At 42.1% G+C, this 20,744-nt stretch overlaps 2 protein-coding genes across 3 annotated transcripts in view; one reads left to right on the forward strand and one right to left on the reverse strand.

The window, feature by feature from the left end:
* The window catches only part of LRP12 (LDL receptor related protein 12), a 74,639-nt gene extending 66,506 nt beyond the window's left edge, over positions 1 to 8,133 (reverse strand). For both annotated transcript variants that reach the window (XM_078441900.2, XM_078441899.2), the window contains exon 1: positions 7,977 to 8,133. In XM_078441900.2, the coding sequence (XP_078298026.1) occupies positions 7,977 to 8,055 (79 nt within the window). In that variant the 5' untranslated portion in view covers positions 8,056 to 8,133. The remainder of the gene's footprint in view (positions 1 to 7,976) is intronic.
* Positions 8,087 to 17,912, forward strand: LOC144615067 (uncharacterized). Its single transcript, XM_078441550.2, has 2 exons — positions 8,087 to 9,109; positions 15,527 to 17,912. The coding sequence occupies exon 1, from the start codon at positions 8,087 to 8,089 to the stop codon at positions 8,726 to 8,728; it is 642 nt and encodes a 213-aa protein (XP_078297676.2). The 3' UTR covers positions 8,729 to 9,109; positions 15,527 to 17,912.
* Positions 17,913 to 20,744: the final 2,832 nt, after the last annotated feature.

Genomic DNA, 20,744 nt, shown 5'->3' on the forward strand with positions numbered 1-20,744 from the left:
AGGAGGAAACAGAGGTAAAAGAGCCCAATAACAATACTGTATAGAAGAAGTGAGATGCTTCTCAGAAGGGCACCTTTAAGGAAGACTCCCCAAAGGAGGGAGTATCTAAAGGAAAGCCAAAGGACATGCAGGAGTTAGCTTAGCAAAGAAAGTGATAGAGGAAGGAAGGGAAGGGGCAGAGGGAACAGAATGTGCAAAGGCCAGGAGATAAGAGAACTGTGTTCAGTATAGCAGAAACATGGTGGAAGGTAGGGAGTGGTGAAGGGAAGCAACAAGAGACGAAAAAGGTAAAAACTAGCCAGATTATGAAGGACCGAGTGAATTATGCTTGTATTTTAAGAACAGGGAACTACTGTTGGGTTTTAAGCAAGAAAGTTACATAACTGTATCTGTACTTTAGAAAAGCCACTCTGGCTGCTGCTGTGTATCTGATTAAATCTGAACAAGACTAGGGGCGCCTGGGTGGCTTGGTCGGTTGAGCGTCCGACTTCGGCTCAGGTCATGATCTCGTGGTCCATGAGTTCGAGCCCCGCGTCAGGCTCTGTGCTGACTGCTCAGAGCCTGGAGCCTGTCTCAGATTCTGTGTCTCCCTCTCTCTCTGCCCCTCCCCTGTTCATGCTTTGTCTCTCTCTCTGTCTCAAAAATAAATAAATGTTAAAAAAAAAATTAAAAAAAAAATCTGAACAAGACTAGAGTCATGATTAGTTGGGAGCTGTTACAATAACGTAGACAAAAAAAAGAAAACAAAAATGATGGGCCTGTACACAAAGAGTAGAGAACACAGCAGTAGAGGTATGTGAACCTTAGGCAAAATCACTGCTATCAAATTCAGTTTCCTCTATACCTACCCTCATATTCTAAGTCTTGGTGAAAAGTTTTAGTGTCACTAGAATGGGCAATAATAATTTCAAGAAACTGATTTTTAATTCAGAATATACAGGATACAAAGATTTATCTTTTCTCCAATTTGCTAACTTAACACCTAAATGATGCTTTAATAATCAATGAAATTAAGTTAAGGAAAGGCTTGCTTTCTTACTTAAGAGGTAAATCTCAACTACTAAATGTGGTACTGTGCGCTATGTAATGTATTCAGCATTAAAAGACTAGCACAATTTCCTGTTTCTCTAAAAACTGAAATGTAAGTAAATTAAAGGTAGATACCAATTTACTCTCATTCAGTGGTACAAACGTGAGTGTCAAACCATTTCGCTTCTTCACTAAACTGATACTAGCAGGGCAGTGAGTTATCAAATATTTAAAAGTCAACTATAAAACTACTTTGTCAGCTTCATTTATTTTGAAATTTTGGGACCTTCTAAAGTTGTATCCTCTGTAAATAAACTGCAACCCAGGGGAATAAAGACAAAAAAGGTCACTTAATTTTTTGTTGCCCTTTCTAAGACATAAAGCAATCTTTAATTGACCACTTAATATAAAGCATTTAACTTGGGCAAACAGGTCCTTGAAATCTAACTTTTGTTCTATCCTTTGCTTCTTACCTGAAATACTCTTCTTTTCTTATTTTTTAATGTTTGTTTATTTTTGAGAGAGAGATGAAATACTTTTAAAACACTGTAGAAAGTTATGTTCTATACTTATTTCATTGACAAAACTGATGGTCTTTAGAACTGGGTTCTCCACAGGCCACTTGTTAAGCCTCTCCCCTAACTGAAATCCTCATTCCTTCTTGTCATGTGTTGTAGAGCTGTTCACCACAATACCCCTTCTTGCACTGAGTGTTCTTAGCCTTTCCTTTTCTAGACTGAATAACAGAAACTTACCTTCCTAATGACCTAAACTGCTCTAATGAACTGTGGAACCTCTCCTCTCTCCTCCACTCGCCAGATCCCATGTCATATTACTTTAAGAAATCTCTATCTTCCCACCCTGAAACTTAGAGGCCTAAGTACACTGGAGGCGGTATTTTCCTCCTTCCCTCTTGTGACAAGAGAGGAAGCATCCCTTTCTTTCCTAGCAAAAAGCCAATCCATACTCTTCTATCTGCACTATTACTACCTTTGTCCAAACTCCCATGTCTCTCACCTGGATCACAGCCAAAGCCTGATCACCCCATCTCTACTCTTGTCTACTTCACAAGTCTCCACACAGCGGGCAAAAGTGACTGTTTTCAAACCGTAAATCACACCAGGTCCACTTAAACCTCTTATATAATTACACTTAAAATAAACCCAAACTCTTTACCACGGTTTCCAAAGCCCTGAGTTCTTGCCTAAGATTCTAAGCTCACCTTGTCGGTCTCCCTTATGACCACTGTGCTCCATCTACATTGGTTTTATTCATTTACCTACAACACATCAGCTCTTCTACATCAGCACCTGCTTGATTCTGGGTCTTTCAAACGTGGTTCCCAAGTGCAAGGATCTCTTTTCCCAATCATAATATGGTTAGCCATCCTTTGGGTCTTACAAATGTCTCCGCAAGGAAGTCTTCTAATTACCCTGTGTCTGTTATTCACTATCTCAGCCTCTTGTGAGTTTCTTACTGTAACTTACTCACTGGACTATAAACCTTATGAGGGCAGAAACTAGGTCCATCAGCTTGTTGTACCTTACACAGTGCCAGACAAAAGCAAACGCTCAAGGAATATTTGCTAACTGAACAATGAGTAAAGAGACAGGATTAGGTTGCAATCCCAGCTCTACTACTCCCTAGTGGTTGGATCTTAGATAAGGCACAACCTTTCTGAGCTTCAATTTTCTCTTCTGTAGAAAAGGGGCAAACACCTGATAGGACTGCTGAATAAGACCTACTGAAGATTAACTGCAATAAATAAAAACCAAGCACAGAATCTGAACTTAATAAATGTTACAAACTTAATTTAATAAATGTTAGTTTCCTTCCCTTGTTTCTTTTGCTTAGACAGTGAGAATTCCTTAAGCTAATTCAGTATTGAAACTAATTCAGTATTGAAAATATGCATAGAAAGATAGATCTATATATAAACCTATTGTTGCATATACTTAAAAGACTGATGGTATGCATCTCAACAGATGGACTGGTAACTTGTATTTGCAGGATCTAATCCTATGCTTTAGAAAATGGGAATAAGTAGTGTACATCTATTACTCACTTCTCCCCAAAAGACGGTGGGGGTGGGGGAGGGGGAGGAGAAAAAGAAAACAAGAGGGAAAGGTGACCTTAGAAATTAGAGATCATTAACTCAACTTCAATTCCTAGGTTTAGAACAACCTCCACTTACCTATAAAGACTTGCAGAAAGAACAAGATTAATACTTATTCTAAAATAAAAACATGTTCTATTTGCTCAAATCTATACAAATCTCATCTATATTTACTTACCTCCCTTTTTTACCTTTCATTCTTTAAACTGTAAGAGCATTGAGAAAAGAAAAAGAAAAAAAACAAGAAAAAACCTCAACTACAAAAATCAGACACACAAAAAGGTTTCACTGTTCCCTTAATTTCTTGATAAGCTTTAAATGGTCTAACCACAAAAGTCAGTCTTTTCTTTCCATTTTCTTTAACTGCTGCTCACTTTTCAGCCTGACATCACTTTTATGTTTTTGTCAGAGATTTTACTTTCTAGGAACCTTCTAAACCATTTATGATACATCATTCAAATCTCCACCATATTCTTCCTAGAACATAGCTAGCCCTCTGAAAGTGGTCATTTAATAGTCTCTGCCCGATAACTGCTAATAATTTTTAAGAAATGTGCTGTATACCTTCATATTCTCCCCAGGATATGGATATAATTTAGATTCTAAACCCAAGGAAGGGTTTATGTTAAGCAATTAATTCAGTTTTATTCAACATATTTTATGTAATCAAGCTTGACTTTTTTAGAAGTAATTGGAATCTGGTTTAGATTTTTTTCCTCACGTTCCAGTTATTTCTACAACCTTTCTAAAATTGGAACTTCTAGTCTATCCTTAAACTGGAAATTTATAAAATGCTGTTGAATGTTCCACAAAATTCATGGGAAAAGATTTACCATTAGATAGAAAATGCAAGGTAAAAAGAGTATTTTATGTTACCACAACCCTCTGTAACAGTACTGTGTATGGCAAAGACTTTTGACTATAATTAGCCGAAAACCAGTTCAAAGAAGAATTTTATCACAGGCCAGTCATGTATGCCAAGAAGAGTTCTTATTGCTATCAAATGCTCTGGCAGCAAGTAGCCACAAACTAACCACCTGCAGTTCTCCAAGGCTATTGTAAAATGATATACAAATACCACAAACATTTCAAATTACATTTTAAAACTTCATCTAGGGCCATGTTCTCACACTAGGAACTGCAATCTATTAATGGGTCCAAAATAATGAGTCCAACCAGCAAATGAAGAATGTTGGGTGCATCACAGGTAGTAAAAGTGTTATTTCATGGTCTTCGTTTTGTTCTGTGTACTGGGAGTAACATAAAATGTATTTTAAGGGTGGGTTTCAGTAAGGAGAAAAAAAGTTAGAAAACACTGATCGGGAAGTGGAAAAAGGATAAAGCAATGGAACTGTTACAATTACCAACTTATGGCTTGGGAGATGAGCCAACCAACAGCTTCTGTTGACTAGGAGACAGTTTCTGGAAACCTCCATGCACTTGCAAAAGCCAGACATCCCCATGTGAGATCTGAAAAAGCACCTTCTCCTATAGTCGGCCTAGGACAGTGCCCAGCAAAGCTCACAGTTGTTTCCACTAATGTTCTTATTCCTTCCAAATTCCAAAGACAGAAGTCAACTTTTACTTTTACTAATTCTCAGGGGCATTCAATAGTTAAGTTATAGCACCTAAGATAGAGCAGCTCCTGAAAGATAATTATTGGTTCTCAAACGACTACTTTTTTTTTTTAATGTTTTTTCATTTATTTATTTTTGAGAGAGAGAGCACAAGTGGGGAGGGTCAGAGAGAGAAGGAGACAGAATCCGAAGCAGGCTCCAGGCTCTGAGCTGTCAGCACAGAGACCGACGCGGGGCTCGAACCCACAAACTGTGAGATCATGACCTGAGCCAAAGTCGGACGTTTAACCGACTGAGCCACCCAGGCACCCCACCAAACAGCTACTTCTAAAAAACATTACTATACTCCATATTACAATTTAGAGTTTCAAGTAAGGCCTTAACATTCAGAAAAGTAACTTGGAAGTCAAACAGTCACACTATTCCACTAATATGGTCACATTTAACAGTCACAAACATAGGCCACTAAAATGGCCATGTGAAGAGAATTAAAAGCCAAAATAAACAGATTTATTTTATTTATTTGAGAGAGAAAGAGTGCAGCCCTGAGCAAGGTGGGGGGGGGGGGCGGGGGAGGAGAGGGGGACAAGGGGAGAGAGGGAGGGAGGGAGAAGGAGAGGGAGAGAATCTTAAGCAGGCTAGGCGTTCAGCTCCATCCCACGACCCTGGGATCTTGATCTGAGCCAAAATCAAGAGTACGACACTCAACTGACTGAGCCACCCAAGCGCCCCCAGATTTTTTAAAAAGATACATGAAATGTTCTAAGATTCAAGACACAACCCGGAGCCATTTATTACTGCCATTAATGCAGAAGACTCATTGTGAAGAGTTAGTTTGGAACTGCCTACATATTGAGCAACCTGCTTTTTTTCACTGAGCCATGTTAAGAGTTACTCTCAACACTCAGTTGTTTTAACAATAATTGCTAATTATTTTTGAAGCCATTTAAAAACACGTTTTGATGCATAAGGTACAGTTTCATAAATTACACCTAATATCTGTTCTAAAGGCCCAGTGTGATGAGTATTTCTCAGTAATACTCCTCACTAGTGCATATTCAAGTTAAACAAACCCCACTATTTATATAGAAGCACATCCCCCCATATTATTGTTATAGCTTTTTTTTTTTTTCTCATATAAACCCACATACGGCTGGAGAGACAAAAGAGGACAAAAGTATAGCTGTATAGAGAATTTCCCCAGTTGCAGGGTGAAGGGTCTCTGCTCACATAGTTTTAATATTCTGCCTGGCTCACTACCTCCTTTTTTCTTATACTTTGAAACTTGCTGTGGCTGGAGACATCAACCCTGGCACAATTACTTGCTAGTTTCATAACATGGTCCCACACTGCTGGAAAAGGAGTTTCCTTCTTTGCCTACCAACAGTTCGTCACTAAACATAAATTCCAAAAAGATAAATCTTTGATAAGCACCTACTAGAAAGTCGTTTTGTGTACAAGTACAAAAGAATGTACCAAGACAAATTACAAGGTTCACAGCCTCTTATCCCTGGAGGCAAAAAGACTTTTAGTTCAAACACTAATGACACAGATTTTCATGAAAGAGCTAAAAGAGCTCATTTATTTATCTATTCTGATCAGACATCACTAGGATTCAATTCTGACTATAGCAGAGGACAAAGCAGGACACTTCTAATCACCCCAGATTAAAGATGCCTTCTTGCTTTCTTCTCTCTTCTGGGCCATTACACCAAACCTAGGGCAGAACTATACCCAACTTCAGGCTAGAAGAAACAACATAATAGCTTATTGATCTCTGGTGTAGACCCAAACCCACAAGTCATCATGCAAGTGGGAATCACAGCTACTCGGTGCAACTAATACTCAAAAGTCACGCACAGGGTTTTCTGATCACACACAGGCATACCATTCACAATTACCACGTCGAATGCAAACCTTCCTCCGCCCTAAACAAACGAAAATGCACACTATATATAATGTATAATATATATAATACAGTATAATAATACATTAATCAGATCAGGCAGAGAGCAACACATTTTGAATCACACTGAAAAACTATTTCGGTTGCTAGTAAATGTTAACTTACGGTCATTAAATTCATTTGCAGTAATTTCTCAGGTTCTAACAGTTACCATCGCATTCGATTCCACAGATAAATGCTTCAAAAGTGGTAATATTGCTCATGAAGTACATACTGACTGAACTCCCATCACCATACCATTAGTGGAATTAGTGTTCGTGGCAAATGACTTAGACGTCTTATAAATGAAATTTCTCAAGGAATGGCAACTCCTATTTACAGTATTTCCTTCTGAAGATATCAAAACACCACGCTAAATAGTAAATGTTAAGCGTGTTCACAGAAACACCTTTTCAATGCGTTCAACTGATAAACTAAGAACGGTGAAGTCAGAAGTGGAACTCAAAGTCTCAAGCAATGAATGTTCTAATTAATTCCATTCAGCTCTAGTTCAGACCCTGATGTAACATAAAGCTTAGACCTCGCACAGTCTCCAGCCTTCTCTCAACCTCAAAGGAGTGAGTATATGCGACGCAATCCACAGACTGGAATGAAGCAACAGTGACAACATTAGCGGCCAATGATGGATGAAATGACAAATGAACCAGGAGTCGGGGCAGACATCTACGCCCTAAGGGAGAGAGTGAGGTGGGGCTGGAAACTATTTTCTGGCCTTCTCCCGCGTACTGCTCCCAGAGAAGGGACAGGATCCAGCACGCCCGGGATCAGCGGAGCCTCGGCCTCCGAGGTGCAGGAGTGGGACGAGAGCGGTAGGCTGCTTTTTCAGGGAGTGGGGAGAATGGGGAATTGGTGCGGTGGGAATTTCACTGGGGAGAGAACTTCCTGACTCCGGAAGGGTCGGGGGTGGCAGGACCGTCCCGAGAGCGGCGAGGGCGACCTCCTCTTCCTTCTCACAGTCATACATCTTTGTGTGCGTGGATTGTGCAAGGGGCCCTCGAGTCCAGGTCGGGAAGTCCGCCCACCACCCCCTCGCTCCACCGGGACTCCCTCCGGCCGGGACGCCCAAACCCCTCTCCGACAACCCCGAGGGTCTAGAGGTGGTGAGCGGACGAAAGCATCTTCGTGTGTGGACACCCCTCCGGGGCATCCACCCCTCGCCGGGTCTTTGTCCCGTCGGCGGTGGGGTCTCTCCCCGGTTCTCCCGGGGAACCCCTGTCCTGGAGGCCTCGGGGCCCAGGGTCGCCCCAGCTTTGTTCGGTCAGCGGGGCGCAGGGACGCGGACACTTACCGTACACTCCCGCGAGGAAAAGCAAGACCAACGCAGACCTCCACCGCGGAGACTCTTTTGTGCTCCAGCGACGGGCCATAACCACGGCAGATGGAGGGAGCGAGGATGAGATGGAGGAGGAGGAGGAGGAGGAGGAGGAGGAGGAGGAGGAGGAGGAGAAGGAGGAGAAGAAGGAGGAGAAGAAGGAGGAGGAGGAGGAGAAGGAGGAGAAGGAGGAGAAGGAGGAGGAGGAGAAGGAGGAGAAGGAGGAGAAGGAGGAGGAGGAGGAGGAGGAGGAGGAGCTGGGGCCAGACGCCGCCGCCACCGAGCCCCCGGCTGCTCCCTGCGCGCTGCGCGGCGGCGGGAGGGGGAGGGGAGGGGCCACCGCCGTCGCCCGCCCGCGCTCCCTCCCTCCGGCCCTCCCTCCTCAGCACGCCAGCTCCCACCTCCGGCGGCGCGACAGCCCTACGCGGGGCGCTTTCCCCGGGGCAGGGGCAGGCCGAGCGCGCACAGGCGCTGGGAGAGGGGGCGGCGGAAGCGCCGACTCCGGCCTCGCACCGCACAGGCTAGCCGGCGCCGCCACCCGCCAGACGGAGCGCGAGCCGGGACCCGCGCTCATCCGTGCGATCGGCAATCACCTGGCCCGCCTGTCTTGGTTCCCGCCCCGCGTTCAGCCGGTCTTTCCAAGTCTCGGGGACCGTTTCCCCGCGAGTAGAGCCAGAGGAGTAAGGCAGTGCCAATCGATGAGCGAGCACGCGAACGCCGGCCGCTAGGTTCCCGCGAGCTGGGGAGCGGGGCCCCGCAGCGGAGCTCCGCCGCAGTCGGAGGCCTCCTCGCTGCCCCTACGGGTGGTGTGAGGGCAAGTTGGGAGGCTGAGGATGGTTGTGCGTGCGGGGAGAGTGGGTGAACGGCGGCTAGGAACTTGGGAGTTCCTCTCCCCTACCCCTGCTTGCGTCCGCTTACTATCTGCGCAGAGCTCAGGGTGTGTGGGTGCCTTAGTGCTGCCGTCTCCGGCCGGCTTAGTGTGCACGCGTGCTGAGATGCTCGTGCTGGACACCCACGCTCAAGGTGCCCGGCGAGAGTCCAGCAAGCCTAGAGCGCGGTGCTCTTCCAGTCTAGCGTGGAAGCCGCGGGAAGCAGTTTGACTTCGCAGGGTAGGGCGGGATGCGCGGCTGGAGAAGGTGCGGAGGGTGGGGGGCGTGGGGTGTCTTTCTACATTCCCTAATTTCCCTAAGCATCTTCTCCCAATCACAGCGAGTGCGACTCCTTCCCTTGACACTCCGTAGCACTTTCTAGATACTTTTGTAGTGACACTGGCACGTCAGACCTTCCGCCGTGTAGTTTTAAAGTGTTTGTCTATTTTTAAAGTGTCTATACGTCTCCTCTCCCTTACTGATATCATTGGCCTTTACATGCACTCCCCTGGCTATTCATTGAAGACCTACAATGCGCTATGCTGTCTCCTAGACACAGGTTAACCCTTTTTAACCCCCAACAGCCTCGTGAGATAAATAATATTACCCACATTTTATAAATAAGAAAATGAGACTCGGAGAAGTGAAATTACCCCAAACGATACAGCAAATAAATAGTTTGAAACAATTTTTCTCATTCCAAATTCAAGACTGTTTCCCCTGTGTCACAGTTTACTCTGTAGCACAATGCTTAGTGCATAGGAGGTAAATGTTAAATTTTAAGATATACATTTTGAAGGTACATTTAGGCTTTGCCTCTATCCTCTACCGATTCGTCCCCTTAAAAAAAATTTTTTTTTCCAGGAAATGGTATTTCGAAAAAAAAAAAGCTTATTAGAAAACAATAGAAAATCCAACAACTAATAAATTTTGTATAAGCTGACAAAAAGAAAAAACAAACAACAATGGAAATCCAAAAAGTGTTTTCCGTTCTCATTGGAGAAGAAGCAGCAGCTTCTTTGTTTTTCATTAAACAGCCAGCAGTTGTCTGTCCTAGTTTTAGGATTCTGGATTCTATTTCATTGTTTCTTTAGACCTTTTTCTAGAAATTGCGCTGCCATGATAGATGTGCATAGGACAGGACACAAAACGAAGAGAGCCTAGACTGCATCTTCCCCTCTCCACTTTTAGTACCATTCCCATTCAAGGAACAGTATCCCCAAGACAGGGCACACAGTGTCATCAGTCCCGTGACACATGCATTGACACCCTACCCACCAACTATACTTGGTCCTCCACCCAGACCTGTCTTCTGGGATGTATCAAGTTCTCAAACTTGTCTCAGGGTCCATTTGAAAACACTTAAAATTTGGTGAGGACTCCAAAGAGCGTTTGTTTATGTAGTTCATATCTAGGGATATTTACCGTTTAGAAATTAAAACAGAAGTTTTAAATATTTGTAAATTCACTGAAAATAAAAATTACAAGTTAACTTCGTTTTACAAAACAAAAGTTGGTGAGAAGTGTGGCATTGTTTCCATCTTTGTAAATCTCCTTGATGTCTGGCTTAATAGAAGACAGCTGGATTCTCATATCTGCTTCTGCATTCAATCTGTTGCAATATGTTGTTTTGGTTGAAGTATATGAAGAGAATTCAGACTCACACAGATACACAATTGGCAAAGGGAAGATTTCATGTCCCTCCCCGGGATTCTCAGATAAAACTTTGAGAACTGTTGATCTAGGTGTCTATCTTAACACCTTTGAAACCTAAGTATTTTGTTTCTCATTGCAAAAAATTAATAAATATCTATTCTAAGGGATTAGAAGAATAGTGCTTCAATGTACACCAGCCAAGGATATTTATGTTGCATGAAGGAACATTTTTATTTATACAAAATCTAATTCTGATAGACTATCCAGACATTTGGTAAGCAACACAGCACAGAATACATATTCAGTATTACCCCTTCTTACCTAATCTATCTAACCTGGCATCTAAGTGTCTACTGGGCTAATATATCAAATAACTTCTACAAAAAAAGCACTTAGAAATTTATAAAAACTGTATACAGTAGTATCAGTTAACAGTTTTATTGCAGTTGGATTGACGGTTTAGCTTGGCCAGTGTTCCTATCTACACCCTATAAAACATAAAGTGTGCTCCTGAGACTCATATAGTTCTTAATCTGGATCCCTGGATCCACAGATGGGTTTCAAGGGGTCCCTTAATCCTCCTGAAAGTGTATGAAAATTTTGTGCGCATGTCTTCCTATTGGCATAAGTTTCATTATTTTCAGGAGATTCTTAAAGTGTGTGTCAACCATTTTAAAACGTTTAAGAAAGGTTAAATGAAGCAACTATTTGAGTTGCTTTTTTTTTTTAAACATGTATTTATTTTTGAGAGAGAGAGGGGTGGGGAGGGGCAGAGAGAGGGAGACAGAGGATCCGAAGCAGGCTGTGGTCTGTGAGCTAGAGCCGATCGGAGGGCTCAAACCATGAGGTCATGAGGTCATGACCTGAACCAAGAGTCAGCCCTTCAACCGACTGAGCCACCCAGGGGTCCCTGTGTTGCTTCATAATCCTTTTCCAATGGTTCTCAAACTCCTCAAAGGCATGCATTCAGGAGTGGAGAAGTATATAGACTGTTTCTTTTTCCCTTGGCATATTCTGAAAAGGGCCACAGTCCTTCATTGTATGGAGACATGCCCTTAAATAATCCTTTTGTTTTGATTTTAAACTTCTTCCTTATTCGGTTATCACTGTATATAATGGTTTAATTTTCACTCTTGTCACCAATAAAAATTCATTCCTTCTAGTGTAGACCCTGTTCCATTTAGTAGCATTTGAAAATCTCATCAACACTGTGAGGTTAGACTGGGAATTTAAGTCTACCACTCTGAGCATCATCTTTTATTGGAAAGAAAATTGATGATAGTGGTTTTTCTACTTGGCATGCTGCCAGACAAAGCTAAATCTTTTAACTCCTCCTCAAAGGAATATTATGTTTAAAAAAGAAAAGCAAACTTGATAAACACATATAACTAAAAGGGAAAGAAAAAATTTTCAAATTGAAGTTACATAAATAAGGTATCTTTACAAGCAAATTGTAATTTCCATTGGAGTTGAGTAATACAGGATAGCAAATGAGATCCATCAATCTAGGCGACTTCTATACCAGTTCCCTAGCACATTTATTGTGGTTATTATTTATTATGTTCTGTGCTCTGACAGCATACCCAGCATTGTACCAAGTAGTCAAAGACATAATCCTGGCTCTAAATTAAATAGCCCCAATCCACATAGATTTAGTTTTGCCCTCATAAACCTACTTTTTAATTGTAAAACCCAACTGTAGAGCATGCGTGATTTTACAGTGCTAAACATCTCTCTCGTAGACATATGTAGCAGTTGCCCCTACCAAGAAAAAGGAGGGAAGGGGGAATTAACTACAGACATTGGTACTTATAGATACTCTGAGTGTTTTTGTTGTTTAATTGCTAGATTTCCAAATGCATTTAGATGTGTTAATTTTAAGCTCTTCCTATGATTGATTGAGGATGTGAGCTGGAGATGCTCATAGAATAGAATCTTATCCCCTATGAGCCCATCAGAAGTGAATTTGGCAATTGTAATGGCAACACAATGGCTCTTTATAGGCTAATTTCAGACATGTATAAGTTGTTTGTTTATATTTTGCCCATGTCCAAAAAGGATTTGTGATCCCCAGTGTATTTGTAGTAGACTATAGTTGTTAAGAGTGTAGATCTTAAGAGTTTAACAGAGCTGAGTTAACCTTGGTCAAGTAACCCAACCCTTTGTGTCTCTTATTCCCACCTACAAAATCAGGAGAAAAAATGGGGCATCATTAAATTACGTACCTGCCTTAAGTGGGATAATAATAATTGCTAATATATGTTGAGTGCTCATGGTATACTACACATTTCATCCTCAAACAATCCTCTGATGTTGATACTATTATTGACTCCCCCTTTTCAAATGAATAAACAGGCACAGAAAAGTTCAGTAATGTTATCAAGATCACAGATAGTAAATAATCAGTATTTACACTCAGGCAGTCTAACTCCAGAGCATGCCGTCTTAATCCTTCTACCATGTTGTATGTAAAGCACTGAATAGAATGCTAGGCACTTAGTAGATACTCAATAAATGGCAGTTACTGTTATTAAACATATAAATGACATAAGCAAAAAAAAAATGCTTATTCTCTAATATCATATAATTTAAAATAAAATGTACAGAGAATTTTCTGTCTTCCTTTTATTTCCTGGAAGTAGCTGATAGTACTGTTAGTTTGGTTTAAGTTAGACTTAAGCCTCTTTTAGATTTCTTTTTAAAAAGAAGAGTCATTTTTAAAAAATTTATTTCCTTGAATTTTGGAAAACATCAAGTGAGTATCAGATGAAGCATAAGTCTGACTTTTTGATGCTTGTACTAATTTTTTATTTTTTTTGGTGACCTTGTAGTCATTATTTATAGTTTCCTTTCAAGATCAGAGAACCTTAGGTTGCTTATCGCCCTAATCTTTAGAAAAGATCTATGACAGATTTTTCTGATCCCAAAGAATATATCAAATCATATAAAACTGCTCAGTCATCAGGCCATGAAAACAGAGGTCATTTCTACTAAAGAATAGATTACTCCAGCTTGATCATGAAAAGAATGTTCTCCTTGGAAATACCCAGGCGGGTTTGCATTTTGAATATGTACCAGCTGTGATGGAAAAGAACAGTCTAATCCTTTCGATTCCTGTAGTCCACTGCCTCACTTGCACAGCAGGGGACATGAAAGAAATAGTGTCAAAAAGCATTTCAGTATAAAAATTTTATTCTCATACCCAATGAAATGAATTAAGTAACTGAAGAAAAGTTAAGCACCTCGGAACATCGTGTCGGTTGGTTCTAGTCACCAAGTCGCTTAACTGCAGCCACCAAAACTTTTTTTCCAGGTCAATTATTAGCTCTGCTTAAGTACTGACACCGCTGAGACGGAAACCCCAATTTATAAATACTCATCTGTACAAAATTTCATGAAATAGTTTTAGCCCTTTCAACGCGGGGCTTAAGGGTAATTACTGGCAATTAGCAAGTGGCGAAACAGCTATGAGGAAGCTGCTTCAGCTGGCCCGTGAATGAGAAAAAGGACAGTCCCAGAGCACATTGTGCTGACTTTGCTGTCTCTGGGTTACATTCCCAGCAGCGCTAACCTTCAGTACTCCAGGGACTAGAATCTGTGGGAATGAGGCTCCTTAGGACATTTTTTTTTTTTTTGCCCTTTTTTTTTTTTTCTATTGCCTCGCACAGGCAGAGCAGAGAGCCAGGCTGCATACCACGCACGCTTTTTCTTCCCACTCTCTTCCCCTCTCTGTATTCAGTCAATGATGTCTTCCAGGAAGTCTGTTCTCAGTGATGTTCACCCTCATCAGATCAGTTAACCTGTTCCCTCAGGAGTCTCCTTCTAGAACAGGCTTCAGACCCATTCTGGCGAGCCAGTTCATGGGCACTCCTCATTAACTCAGAAAAAGTGTGTTAAGAATTGAGACACTGGGGCGCCTGGGTGGCTCAGTCGGTTGAGCATCCGACTTCGGCTCAGATCATGATCTCACGGTCCGTGAGTTCGAGCCCCGTGTCGGGCTCTGTGCTGGCAGCTCAGAGCCTGGAGCCTGCTTCAGATTCTGTGTCTCCCTCTCTCTCTGACCCTCCCCCGTTCATGCTCTGTCTCTCTGTCTCAAAAATAAATAAACATTAAAAAAAAAAAAAAAAAAAAGAATTGAGACACGGACCCATCTCGGGAAATGGGAGAAGCATTTTGAATCCCTGGACTGATGTGCATTTGCTAATCTGAAGAGCAGGACTAGCATATTCAGATTCCCCCATCTTCACTGAGGAAGGTGGATAAAGAAAGGGAGAGAAAGCTCCAGTGAGACAGGGAATTTTGTCTGTTTTGTTCACTACTGTATCCTCAGCACCTAGAAGAAGGCTCATCTCCCAGCGGATGCTCAGGAAACGTGTATTGAGTGAATGAATAAGAGATATGAGGAATGAAATAGATCCCTGGGGAAAAGGAGAAGCAGAGCTGTTAGGGTCCTACAGAGAGAACCTGTGTTTGTTCTGACATCAGTGTCCAAGATGGCCTGAAGAGAAGCCTGCTTGCTTTGGAGCCCAAGCACAATGGAGTGAACCATCGGTTCTTGGGCTTCTAGGAAGAGCCAGTAGACCTCACTGCAAGATGAAGCACCTATCACCTTGTGTGCCGATATTCAAGATAGTTCTCAAAGAGGTTTTAAAAAACTATTCTGGTGTTTAAGTTCTAGTTTTGAACATTGTCTAAAATTTCCAGTATATGACAGGTTAAGTGGATTTTTTTAAATGTTTATTCATTTTTGAGAGAGAGAGCCTGAGCCAGGGAGAGGCAGAGAGAGAGGGGAGCAGCCGACAGCAGTGGGCCCGACGCGGAGCTCGAACTCAAGAACTGCAAGATCATGATCTGAGCCAAAGTCGGACACTGAACCGACTGAGGCACCCAGGTGCCCCTAAATGGATTTTTAGTGGTCTCAACTGGCCTTATAAGATCTGTAAGTTGGGCACTACTGATTTTATTGATTATTAACGAGACCTTTGTTCTCTAACCCTGCAGAAACCCTCAGAAGACTTTTCAAAACCTTCTTCAGAAAGCTGTAAACTAACACCTGTCTATGAAGTTAAGCGGAGTTAATCAGTCTAAGAGGTGATGAAATCAGTGCCCAATGTGAAGTCAGGATCAGAGGGCAAAGAAGAGAACCCAGACAGCCAGACCTTTGCAGTATGAATTCAAAATTTAATCACTAGATCATGAATTGCTGGGTCCTCAGTCACTCCCAATTTAAAACATAAGTACAGGGATACCTGGCTGGCTCGGTTGATAAAGCTGCAACTTTTGATCTCAGGGTTGTAAGTTCGAGCCCTGCACTGGGTATAGAGATAACTGAATAAATAAATAAAATAAAATCTTTAAAATGTAAGTACAAAGAGCACTTTCCACTTCCAAATTCAAAAGGAAGTTATCTTTTTTTACGTATCATTTGCTATTTTCAATATTCTCTTCATTACTATGAATTTGCTAAAGTTGGTCGTTAGGCAAAATAAAATCAGTTCTCTAAGAACTAGAATCTTGTTGGGATTTTAATAATAACTCATTTATATTTTTGAATCCTTGAAATATGCTAAAGATTGTAAAATGTGGAAGTTTACATTGCCAAACTCAGTCACCTAACGGTGGGGTTTCTCTATCTGGCTAGTCATTGCAGATACAAGGGATATTATAATCTAGTGGGGAAACAGATATCCCAATAAATATAAACAACACTCATTCATTAAGCAAGTATTTATTGAGCACCTAATATGTGCCAGTCATTTTTTTTTTTTTTAAGATGCTGGGCCTGCTTGGTGAACAAACGTACCTGCCACGGTAGAGGTGCACACACATAAGATATACCACAGGGGAGAGTTAGAGAGGTCCTCATGGAGAAAAAACACTTGCTTTGAGAAAGGAAGCCTTAGTGTGAGAACGATAATAAAAAAGGAGGTAGGCCAGGGTTGACAGAAAAGCATTCCAGGCAGAAGAACATCAAGTAGAAATGGGAGAGTTAGATGCAATATGGGAATGTAAGTAGTTTGGTATTGCTGACTTAAAAGTGTGTGTGTGTGTGTGTGTGTGTGTGTGTGTGTGTGTGTGTGTGTTGGGGGTAGGGAGGAAATAAATATAATCATAAATCATAAGGGGTCTTAAATGGCTGCAAATATGTGTAGATTTTATTCTGTAAGATGCAGGATGTGGGGAGTCATGAACAAACTGTGAGCAATGGAGTCCTGTTCCATTTCCGATGGAGCCTGGAATGGGACAGGGAGGGAATTTGGGGACCAGTTGGGAGGATATCAGAGCAGGGAGGAATGAGGCAGAGTGGTGAGTGCTCACCGGCCATAGGAATGGGGAGTAGTTAGCTCAATCAACAGTTGTTTGGAAGATGAGAATCCATGCTTTGTAGTCTCAGCATCTGGATGGCAGCATCTTTCCACATAATGAGGAATATGGGAGAGGGAGTGAGGTGGGCAGAAGAGGACTGAGAAAATGGGGAGTATAACTTTGGACCAGCACATTCAGATGGAGAAGTCCAATAAGCAGTTGGATACACTGTAGATCCCAGAGGAGAGCAATGGGCTCCAGATGGAAAACTACCAGCACTGATAAGATTACTTTTGGAGAAGATGGGTTTTCCCACAGCTAATAGGAAAAGCATCAGCATTCAGGGAATAGAGGTAGTAGAGGGAAAACAACATGGCCAGAGGGTAGGAGGAGATGCAGAAAAGCCGATGTCACAGAAACCAAGCACAGAGAATGTTAAGAACAAAGGAGGGGCAAAGAACATAGATGCCAAAGAGCTCAAGTAATAAAAGGTCAAGACCTGAAAAGGAATGAATAGAATCGGCTGCAAGAAAGTCCAATGTACATTTCTGAAGCCTTCTACAGATAACTGTTTGGCCTTGAATTTAGATCAAAGATGAATTCTGGATCATCTATATTTTTTTTTTCTTGCTTCATCCAGCATTTTAGCATTTCCCTGCCTCAGACTTTATGTCACAGTATTAATCCATTTTAAGTTCAAATTTAAAAACTTCCAAGTTCAGCACTGGCCCTGGACGTGACGTTGAAGTACCCAGTTTGTCTTCCTCATGCAGTATTTCCTTGTTTGGTTATGGCCCCTCTTCCTTCCCAGCCTTGCTCACATCCTCTTCCTCTGACCTCAGACTCCTGACATGTTCATGCTTTCCAACCCTCACCTTTTCTGCATCAGAAATAATTCTCGAGAAACACCTTCATAAGTGAATCCATCTTGAAGTCAAATATGGTTTCTCTCCCAGGAGGACAAGTTCAAGGGAGAAAACATTAAACATCTGTAGTACACATTTCAGGGTGGAATGTCAGTGGATGGCGGAGAGATTTGGGGCCTGGGAAGTTTTCCCAATGCTCCTCTCAGGTGACCTCTTAACACAAGGCTATCCTTGCCTGAGGTATCCAGGGCATCCTTGCCTTGGGTACCCAGCCCAAGATATGGCTGTGCAAGAATGCCCAATTTTTCCTCCTGGAACCATACTAAACCTTTAGAAGATTTAAAGGTCACAAACATTTATTATATCAGTAATGTTCTTTTTGGAAATTATATTTTTGGCTGATAGTATTTCAATGTACTTAGTTGCTAACATAATAGCCAAAGAACACATACACTTTATCTTGTTTACTGCCAATTACTCTGTCACTATTTTGCTCAGAGCTATTGGAATAACTTCAAATGTGGTTTGGGACAGACAGGTTCAACTCTGCAGAGGCCATGTGTCCATGTCCACTGAATCAGCTGCTTCCTGTTGAGTTTTTAAAAACAATATTAATGACTGGCTTTTGTACAGCCAAGTAGCTTGATCATGCTTTTAATTTAATTCAGTTTTTAAGGAAAGGGAAACAATCTCATTCATCATTTTTTTTTTTAAGATTCCGTTTATGTGTGTGGCCTAGATATTGCATTTCCTGCAAGGGTCTCTGCTGAGGTTCTTTGATTGGAAATAAAGAATGGCTCCGTGAGTGAAAAATTTTATTGTTCTGCACTTTGTTTCTAAAAGCAAAGGTAAATGGCAAGAGGATTTGCCTGTTCGGACATGCAATGGAAAACGAGATTAACTTTTTCTCAGTGTATCATTTACAATGTGTTCTGCTTTCATGGGTATGTTTGTCTCTCATGTAAATTAGTTATGCTCTTAATCCTCTATTTACACTTCAGCCTGAGGGAACACGGTTCCTAATAAACACATGGTGTAAAAGTATTCTTTTACCAAAAGAGAGGAGGAAGTGGAACTGCCCAAGCATATTCTCACCAGCAAAGGCCCAAGTACCAGAGGCCTGTGTGGGTCCTGGCCAGATTTCAGTGACAAGCCCCCAGGGGCCGGAAGCAGGAGATTAGCGAGGTCTTCTGTTTAGATTCCATTTGTGTTGTGTAAGAAACCGAAGGAAAATCTCTAGCACATCCCTTAATGGTCTGACTAGAATAAATTGGGTGAACTGATAATAACTATAGTATTTAAGGAAAAGCACTCTCTAAGAAATAGAAGCATTACTCAATGATGAGAAACTTATCATCAGAAAAGAGAGCCAGGCATAGACATGTCAGAATAAAAATAATCTACTCAGGACCTGGTGTGATTTTATTTTCTCTGAGGTGCTGTCAAGGACCATTAAATAGAGGAGGCATTTATAGAATCATAAGCCTGTCAGAGCTGAAAGGGTCATTTCTAGTCCAATCTCCTAATTTTACAGGTGAGAAAACTCAGGCCCATTTGTACAAGGGTACTAATACTCTGTGAATTCTGCTAGAGGACAGGCATTCTGGGAGAAATGGGGAACCAGAACTAGACCTCACACTTGGGGGGAAGGGGGCAAGAAAGAGGGACTGCCTTCCAAAAGCAAAGCCCAATCTCATGAAAAAAGCATGGCATATGCAACCAAGGATACAGCACCCAAGAGAAAGTCTTATCCTGGATGAGTATCCTCAGCTAGGAGGGCTGGGGCAGCAGGATCATTCTGGCAGCTGGACAGCACGTACGATAGCACGGAGGTGGTAATGGCAGGCCAGCAGTTGGGATTGGGAAATCTAAGCGGGTAGCGGATCCTGAGCCGGTAACTTGGGCCTTGGCGACGCAGCCACCCGCGCGCACGTGCTCGCTCGGGCCACCTGCGCCCTGAGCCTCAGTCTGCGCTCGGCGCCGGGGGTTCATCTCCAGTTCAGACACAGGTGTCCCATCCTGCCCTGGAAAGAAGGGAAGTCTAACAAGAGCCAAACAGGGCTCCAATCTCAGAAAGATACCTAACTAGGGGGCCGGTTCGGCTAAAAATGTAGAATCAGCCTTGAATTGGACTGGATGTTCAAGATGGGGATTTGCAGCCCTGGGGCAAGAGAGATTCCTACCACCAGGGCACAGGGTGGAGCTGATAGAAGCCAAGTAGACAGATGGTGTGTTCCAAGATGCTAGGATAGAACTCCCTAAATTCCTCTTAAGGAAAAGATTTTTCTAAGCATCTCTAGTATGTGGAAATCCAGTGGTTCCAACTGCGAGGAGAAGAGGGCTTCAAGTCCCATGAAAATACAGATGAGATGGCACACATCCGGGGTGCTATGGCTGTAGCAGTTCCATGAAAATACATTTAGTCACTTCCAGCATTGCGGACCCAACTTCATTTGGAATACTTTTGTGCATTATCAGTTTACTTTTCACATTTAATTGATGAATCTGGTCTAGGGATTTAACCCTCGCAATTCTCACATATAACTGATATTATTAGCAACATAGGGATGGAAACATAGAAGAAAACTTGCCCTTTCTTTCCTCATTAATAATACTGATTGTTCTCATGGATGAATTTAATAATAGAGCTTTGAATTGTGGCTCTTGCTTTTGTTACTAGCAAAAAGAGGAAAATGACGAACACTATAATTGGAATTGCATGCAACATTTCAAGAGAGTGGGATAATCTCTGTTACTTAAGAATTGGTATTGGGGTGCCTGGGTGGCTCAGTTGGTTAAGCGTTCGACCTCGACTCAGGTCATGATCTCACGGTCCGTGAGTTCCAGCCCCGCATCAGGCACTGTGCTGACAGCTCAGAGCCTGGAGCCTGCCTCTGATTCTGTGTCTCCCTCTCTCTCTGACCCTCCCCCGTTCATGCTCTGTCTCTCTCTGTCTCAAAAATAAATAAACATTAAAAAAAATTTAAAAAGAATTGTTATTACTCAGTTCAGCCTTTACTGAGGCTGTCAACTTGGCTAGGTCATGG

The sequence above is a fragment of the Panthera onca genome, chromosome F2, assembly GCF_046562875.1.
Source record: "Panthera onca isolate mPanOnc1 chromosome F2, mPanOnc1 haplotype 2, whole genome shotgun sequence".
NCBI classification, from domain to species: domain Eukaryota; kingdom Metazoa; phylum Chordata; class Mammalia; order Carnivora; family Felidae; genus Panthera; species Panthera onca.

Coding starts and splice junctions, on each gene's coding strand:
- LOC144615067 (XM_078441550.2), top strand. CDS start 8,087: ATGGAGGAGGAGGAGGAGGAGGAGGAGGAGGAGGAGGAGGAGGAGGAG.